Here is a 7,855-nt window from a genome sequence, read left to right as displayed (position 1 = left end):
TACGGGGAAGCGGTGCCTGCGCGGCGGGGCTCGGCGCCCGCCAGGGTTTCTCCCGCCCGTCCCGCGGCCGCGGCTGCAGCTCGGCGGTGGCCGGCCCCGGCGGCGGACCGCGAGCCGGGGGTGCGCAGCGAACACGCACTTCTCGCTGCTCCTCCGCTACGGGGAGGTTTCCAGCCCGTCCTCCCCCGACCCCGGCCCCGGCCCCGGCCCGCTCGGCTGTTACTGCTCGCGGTTCCTGCTGCTCGTCTCGGCGTCGCTCTGATCGTCCGTGAAGCAGACGTCCACGTCGCTCTCGTTGTCAGTCTTTTGCTCCTGCTCGGCGTGCGGGTAGGCAGAGTCACTTTTGTCCTCGGCCGCCTTGCCGAGGCTCTGGCCCGGGTGCCGGGACTTGACGTGCCGCTCCAGGTCGCGGCGCCGCACCAGCACCTTGCCGCAGTACTCGCAGCGGTAGGGCGTGTTGCCCTCGGCGTGCAGGCGGATGTGCTTGTTGAGGTTGCTGGGGTCCCCGAAGGGCCGCAGGCACACCTTGCACTTGAGGGGCTTGTAGCCCGTGTGAGTCCGCATGTGGATCTTCAGCCCGTACTTGCGGGAGTACAGCTTGCCGCAGTAGAGGCACAAGTGCCCGGTCTTGGGCTTCCCGCCGGCCGCCCCCGCCGCCCCCGGCGGCAGCGCCTCCAGCCGCCCGCGGCCCTTCTCGGCCGCCAGCTCGGAGAGCTGCTGCGTGTGCATGGCGATCTCCCGGTCGATGCTGGCCAGCGAGCCCAGCTCGGCGCCGTGCAGCCCCGCCGCCGCCGCTGCCGCCGCCGCCGCCGCCGCCGCCGCCGCCGCCGCCGGCCCGCCGAAGTAGGACACCGACTCGGGGTACTTGAGGAGGCCGCCGAAGTGCAGCTTGAGCGGGTAGTAGGGCGCGGCGCTGTAGAGCAGCTCCCCGTTGTAGACGGTGAGCGGCATCACCGGCAGGCCGCACTCGCCCGCGTACGCCTTGAGGCCCTCGAAGGGCGGCAGGGCGAAGCGCTCCAGGCCGCCGCCGCCGGGCAGCGGCGGGTAGCGGCCGGGAGGCAGCGCCGCGGCCGGCAGCCCCCGCTCCACGTGCCGGAAGGCCGAGGCCTCCTCCAGCGGCGAGAGCAGCGGCAGGGCCCGCAGCCCGCCGCCGCACGGCAGCCCCGCCGCCGCCGCCGCCGCCGCCGCCGTCGGGGGCGCCTCGCCCGGCAGCGCCGCGCACTTGGGCGGCGCCTCGGCGGCGCGGCCCGCCTTCAGCCCCCCCAGCAGCTTGGCGAAGGCCGGCGAGGCGGCGCCCTTGGCCTCCTGGCGCAGCGGCCCGGCGGGGCGGAAGGCCGAGCGCGCCCCGGGGTAGAAAGCCAGGCCGTTGCCGCCCGTCGAGCCGCCCGCCAGCCCCAGCAGCGGCGCCTGGCTCCGCGCCGAGCCCACGCTCATGTCCAAGGCCCGCTCCTGCTCCTCTTTGCCCGCCGCCTTGCGGGCCGGCCCCAGCCTGGCGAGCGGCGGGGAGGCGGCGGCGGCAGCGACGGCCTCTCGCTTGACGGGCTCCCGCGGGCCGCAGCCCGGCGGCGGCGCGGGGGGGCCCCGCAGCGCGGCGGCGCCCGGCAGCTCGGCGGCCGCCTTGGCGGCGAGCCCGAAGGCCTCGGCGGGCCGGCCGTGGTCGTGGTGGAGGAAAGGCCGGCCGTGGCTCAGGGCGCAGTGGAAGTGGACGTGGGCCTTGAGGCTGTTGGGGTACTTGAAGGTCCTCCAGCAGTACCAGCAGATGTACCGCTCCTCCCCTGCGGAGGGAAGCGCAGCGGCCCGTCAGCGGCGCGGCACCGGCCCCCGCCCCGCGCACCCACCGCGCTTCGACCCGGCCCCCCCGCCGCCTCCCACTCCCCCCGCGGCGGAGGGGCGCCCCTCGGCCCTGCCCGCGGCGAGGCGCGGGCGCTGCGCGGGCCGGGGTGCGCGCCCGCGGACGGGCGCCGTGGGGCCGGGGCGGGGGGGAGCAGCTGCTGCCGCGAGTCGTCTGTCGGGGGGCCCATCTGTTGGCGTTTGCAGGAGAGGCAGCGTATGTCAGGGAGTCGGCTGCACCGAACAAAGGCCAATCTAATGATCGTGAGCCCCTCATTACGCGGCGAGACAATATCCGATATGTATGGGCCATATGTAATCGTTCCCTTTCAGAGGACAATGCCCTTTGTGCCCCGGCCCTAAACGTTTCGGCTTCTCTCGAGCGGAACAGACCTCGGTGGCCGCGGTTGTGTGAGGGCTGCCCGGCACGGTGAAGGCACAGATTTCGTTTTCCTGCTCCTGGCCCTGCTTGTGGGGAAAAGTCCCTCCAAGGAGCCGCCTTTTCTCAGCCCCGACGGTGGAGCGCTGCCGCTGCGGCAGTCTGTCTCTCTGCCTGCCTGCCTGCCTGCCTGCCCGCCCTGCTGACTCTCCAGCTACCCGTCTCTATCTAGTTATCCATCTCTGCCTCGTTCTTATTCACCCCGGGCACCAAAACACACCGATAAGATATTTCAAAAGCCACCGAAGTTCCTACGAGCCGTAGCCCCCCTTACGCGTTAGCAACCGGTCCGAACTCAAGAGTTTACGCCCTAAAGAGACAAACGCGAGGAAACGCGCCGAATAGACCAGAGAGCGTGCGGGAGCTGGCAACATTTTCAATTAACCCTTCGGCGAGCGTGGCGAGGGGCGGCGTGGGCGCCCCACGCGGAAGCGGGGACGGCGGAGCGGCGGGTCACGCCGGAGGGACCTGCAGCCGCTATTAGCCTCCCAAGCGGCCTTTCCAGGTGACATTTGGCTCTCGGGGATCAACCGGTGGCAGCTCATGCACTCAGGGCCGCTGAGGATAGGAGAAGTCCTGGCCCTCCTCGGGCCACCTGGATGCCAAGCCGCACGGAAGGATTAAATCGGCTCGTACGTTTGTGCGTGCCGTGTGTGTCGCTTCCTCGCTTGCCTCGAAGCAGGGGGGTTTCCGGCTCTGCAGGAATCTCACTTCGGTTGTCAGGGGTTTTTTCGCCCTGTTGGGTTGAGCTGGGAAGGAAGGCGGGAGCGTGTCTGCCCGGGCTCTGACTGTTCGGGGGCAGTGGGAGACTGAGCCACTGCAGTAATCCAGCTGCCTTGCATTGAAAAACGGGCAAACTAGATATTAAGGACTGAAAGGCTTGCGGTCAGGAACCTCGCCGCTCTAAATCCTAGTGCGTTGGTTCAGAAACCTTGGCTTTGTGGCTCTTTTCAAAGACGCTGCTCGGCTTTGGTTGTCCTTCACAAAATCGTAGCGAGATCAGCTAAGCTTCGTCCCGAAAAGGATGATGGAGCTGAATTGGTAACTTTCCCCAGTTAAACTCAAGCCCAGGCAACGATCACTTGGGAGAAAAAAAAAAAGTTCATCACATGAAAAAAAAAAAATCGATGGAGTTAAATGCGTTTGTTCAAAAGATTCTCCAAACTTCTAAAGGTAATACTTTCTATGAATTTATGCTATTCTTTTTCCATCATGCTAGCCACAGAAGAATGCCTCCGCATTTTGATACACCCCTTATATTCTGAATCCGTATTGATTAGTCTGGAAACTGTGGAGCTGAAGAAACAGCAGATCTGCGGGGTCAGTTTGCGACTTAACCCCGCTTTGACTTAGCAAGGAAGATGCGACCCGCTGCGTGCCTTTTGCAGACTTGAGCTGTCTTGTCACTTCTCCCGAGGAGCGCCGGGTACCCACGAAAAAGGCAGAGTCCGCTGGAGAGAGGGCTCAGACAGAGACCAGCACCGTTTCGTCCTTTCTGCAGTGGGAGACCTTCGCCAGTGCCCCGGCTGCCTTAAGGGGATATCCCCCTCCGACCCACGGCCTCGCCGCGCTTTGGGGGGGGGGGAGGGGAAGGAGAAACGTGACCACGAATTTCTTATCCGGATGCAGTTGCAGTTTACAGGAACTTCGGCTATTCCGCATCGCACGTGTTCAGCTGAAAATTAATTGCCAGGGCCAAGCCTGCAAGTAAATCATCCCTTTCGTGCCGCCGGGGATGAGCTTGAGCCTTGAGGGGTAAAGAGGGTTAGAGACTCAGCCCCTGGCCGGATCTTGTCCTTAGTCCTCTCTCGGGAACAGGCTGCGCGACGCTGTGCGTGGGGAAGGTGCGGGACCCGAGGGGCCGTCGTGGGCTTTGCGCGCTCCCCCTTGGGCTGGCTGCGCTGCCCCCGACGGGGCGGCCTCGGCCCGGCCGGCCCCGCTGCGCTACCCTCCGCGGCGCTCCGCAGCAGCGGCGCGGGCGCCGGGACCGGAGCGCCGCAGGACGTGCCCACCGCCTGACAAGCGCGACAGATGAACACTGAAGCAGGCCACGTTTATAAATGCTCTTTTCCTCCCTTTTCATCTACTACCCACGCTATGGATTTTTAAAACACTGTAAAAGTGGCTGGTACAATCCCAGCTGAGAATTAGCTTGCGGATTGAAATAAGCGGTCCGAGATTGATGCCTTCTCCTCTCTTGATATCCCCGGGCATACTTATTTGACGCCGACTTTATTTTTATCTAATGCAGCCTAATTCACGCAAACTGACCGTTACCCGTTTTGACTCGACTACGTCAATCTGAGCGCTAGAAGGTCGCTGTCCTCAATATAACCTGAAAAGAGCATCTGAAGCTCTGACCAAGGAACATACACCGTGAAATCAACGTTTTTAAAACGTATGAAGATAAATTGCTGTCTTGCATGCAACATTAGCGTTGTTTCATAAAACCTATATTTCTATCAAAAGATCATAAAATTGTGCCGATAACGGAACGACTTGAGGCATGGGGGCCTTTCCATACGTTACCAAGTTAATATATCACCCTTTAAAATGAGCAGATGGAGTCTTATTTTAAAGGGTGGCAGGTTAAAAGTCACTGCAGCTGTGCTGGTATTAATTTCTCTGAGAGCGCCTATTTGAATGGCTTGCGTTTGCCTAGCACATGTTTAGTTCACGTCAAAGATGCCAGTTAAGCAGTCGATCTGAAATTGATGGTTGTATTTACTCACACACACGTGTGCACACGTATGTGTGTGTGCGCGCAGATACAAAACTATGAAAGTGGCAATGCCGTGACGAATTTTTCCCAGAAAGGAGACCCGGGAGTCTTACTGTGCCCCCCACCCCGGCGCAGAAACCGCCCCCGAGGACGGTGTCCCGGCGCCCGCACCTTTCTCGTCGTGCGTCGGAGTGGCGGTGATGGGGATGTCAAACCACTGAGCCAGCGGGTTGGAGTACCACACGGTGAGCTCCTCTCCCGGCTGGACGTCTCGCAGCGCCCGGTAGAAAATCTGTGGGGGAGAAAGGCAACTTCTTCAGGAGCCTTGAGAGGGGACGCAGCTGGCGGAGAGCGGTGCCAGGCTGGCCCGGAGCCGCGAGCGGGGTACCTGTCCTCCTGGCAGATCCGCCACAGCCTCCAGGGTCTGCTCTTGGGAGTTGCGGGCAGCCCGGATTAACCCTATCCACTCCAGAGCTGAGCTCCCGGCTTCGTCCACTAATTCCCCTCTCACCATCCGCACCTGGAACACAGGCGGCACCGCTGTCATTCCCACTCGGCACCCACGCGAGACAAAGCAGAAAGAAAGCAGAGAGCTTGCCCGTGCCCCTGCCTGCCACCCCTGAGCTTTCCCCTCGCCCCGGCAACCAGCTAGCAAGGCAGCTTTCGATAGACCGAGCAAATCCCTGGGAATCACAGCTTGGAAAGAGCAGCGGCAGCGTCTTATTTTCTCCACTAGTTAGACTCGTCCATCCTTACTCCTCTTTGAGCAGGACCTTCCTCCACTTGCAGATGCCTTGACAAAACTGAGAGTGGCTTGCAGTAAGTTGCTGCTCTGCGGGAGTAAGGGTGGAAGAGCTCCGGCCTGACAGAAAATGCTCTAGCCGTGTGCAGCGTTACGAGGATAAATTTCATGTTTCCCTTGGGTTCCGCTGGCCCAAATGCACCTTGTTCAGTCGCAGTGGCTGCAGTCAGCTTTACGCTATATTAAATGCCCAGGTAAGACGTTTTAGTCGATTCTGAAGAATTTGTGCAGCTTCTGAATCCGTGGAGAACAATCGCGAAATACATGACTTGTGGGGAGACGGGGACGGGAGAGGAAAAGGGGAGAGGATTCTGCTTAGCTACCAAGTCTCGGTAGCCCCATACTTCATAATCTGCTTACCCATACAAAGAGAAAATGAAGTGCCCGTTCGCTCAATGACCGTGCAATAAAAGTCATCGGAACAAAGCAGTCTAAAGCGAGAAACCAATGGAGCCAGATGAGAAATAAATTTGAGTGGGCTGGCAGAGCGTTTAAAAACAATTAAAGGGCATTAAAAAAGCGAGCGGAACGTGTGAGCACGGGGGGATGGAAGGCGGGCTCGGCTGTGGCACTCATCCCCAGACCCCCGAAAAGCCTGTCGGATGGGGGTAAGTGTCCCTCCCCAGCTCCTTCGCGCTGCTTTAAACGAGGAGTCCCCATTTTCCCAGCTCGGACGCTGCCTGACCCCTGAAGCCGCCAGCCGGGGGGCTGTCACCTCCGTCCCGCTGCGGCTGTGCGGGTCGTTTGCGGCTCCGGAGCTCGGAGCTGGCCCAGGAGCTTGCAGAAAGGCCGGGCTGCGCTCAGCCGGCCGCGGGGGCTGGCCCGGCACCTGCGGCCGCCCGCCCCGGGGCCCCCGCGACCCGCCCGCCCTGCGCTCCCACCTGGCCCCGCAGCCCGGGCTCTGAGGGCTCTGGGGCGAGAGCTTTGCCTGCTGGACCAGCGGCCGAGGAGACTGGGCAAGGAGGGAGGAAAACCCTAACGAAACGCAGAAATAAATCAGTCCATCTGCCTCTCCCTGCGATTCCTTCCTGCGCCCCCGCTTCCCCCCGGACAAAAATCGGGGGATGCGAAAGCCGCATGCCCCCGCTTTTGCTGGGGCTCTAGGAGCGAGAGGGAGACCGGGAGAAATCCTGGGCCGTGTGGACGGCGGGTTTGGGCCGGGGTCGGCCCCCCCGCCAGGCACACACGGCGGGTTTGGGCCGGGCGGCTCTGTGGCGGGGCTGAGAGAGCGAGGAAGGGGCGATCCCCGGGGAGCGGAGCCCCGCGGGGCAGCGGCCGGCCGGGGCTGCTCCCTCCGGCCCCGGGCGCCGGGCGCCGGTCACCGGGCACCGGGCACCGGGCACGGCGAGCCCCGCCGCGCTCGGCGCTTTCACGAAGATCTGTCTCGCCGCGAAGGAGTCAGCCGGGCTAGCAGGCTCCCCCGGCGCTGGGCAGGAGTGGGAGAGGGTAGGGACAGGCAGGCTTTTCTGTCTGCATCCGCGAGCAAAGCCGCACGGAGAAACCTTGGGACGCTCTAGAAACGTTTCCCTTCCTTTTCCTGGCTCACTCTAAGAAGGGAGGATCGAAGAGAGCGGGGAGAAAGCAGCCTCTTCTCCAAAGCGCGGGCTTCCCCCGAGTCAACGAAAAAAGTAAGGTCCAGCGATGCAGGAGACACCATAGGAAAATACCTTTTTTTTGGGTCCCGGCTCCCTGCGGTCTGACAGGTACTTGCCCAGTTTGAAGATGCCCGGCACAGGACCCAGACGCAGTCCAGCTGGGATGCAGCTCTCTGCATTCACGCTGATGGCCGGAGCCCTGCTTGTTTGCATTGCTGCCTCTGGGTATGAGCAATCAGGGACCCAAACTACTTAACAGGGCTGGAGTGACAGAGACAGCCAGGGAGAAGGATGAACACAGGCGTATCTCCGCCTGCAGAGTGACGCGGCGGTGTGTGCACGCCGGCTTTTCAATGGGAGCAGGAGGGGGACCCCTTGGCAGGCGGATGCTCTAGGGCGCAGAGTTTGGTGAGAGAGTTTAGCTCCTCGAGCAGCTGCAGAGTCCCATCCAAGAGGGTCACATGGAG

General features: G+C 62.6%; 1 protein-coding gene across 1 annotated transcript; it reads right to left on the bottom strand.

The window, feature by feature from the left end:
* Positions 1–219: 219 nt before the first annotated feature.
* PRDM13 (PR/SET domain 13) lies at positions 220–7,611 on the bottom strand. Its single transcript, XM_068936444.1, has 4 exons — positions 7,461–7,611; positions 5,380–5,511; positions 5,163–5,283; positions 220–1,775 (listed from the first exon to the last, which is right to left on the bottom strand). Exons 1-4 carry the CDS (start codon positions 7,599–7,601, stop codon positions 220–222), a joined length of 1,950 nt encoding a protein of 649 aa, XP_068792545.1. The 5' UTR covers positions 7,602–7,611.
* Between the last annotated feature and the right edge of the window lie 244 nt (positions 7,612–7,855).

The sequence above is a fragment of the Struthio camelus genome, chromosome 3 (assembly GCF_040807025.1).
Source record: "Struthio camelus isolate bStrCam1 chromosome 3, bStrCam1.hap1, whole genome shotgun sequence".
In the NCBI taxonomy this organism is placed as follows: domain Eukaryota; kingdom Metazoa; phylum Chordata; class Aves; order Struthioniformes; family Struthionidae; genus Struthio; species Struthio camelus.
Note: the sequence above shows the minus strand (reverse complement) of the source record. Positions and strands in the feature narration are given on the sequence as shown.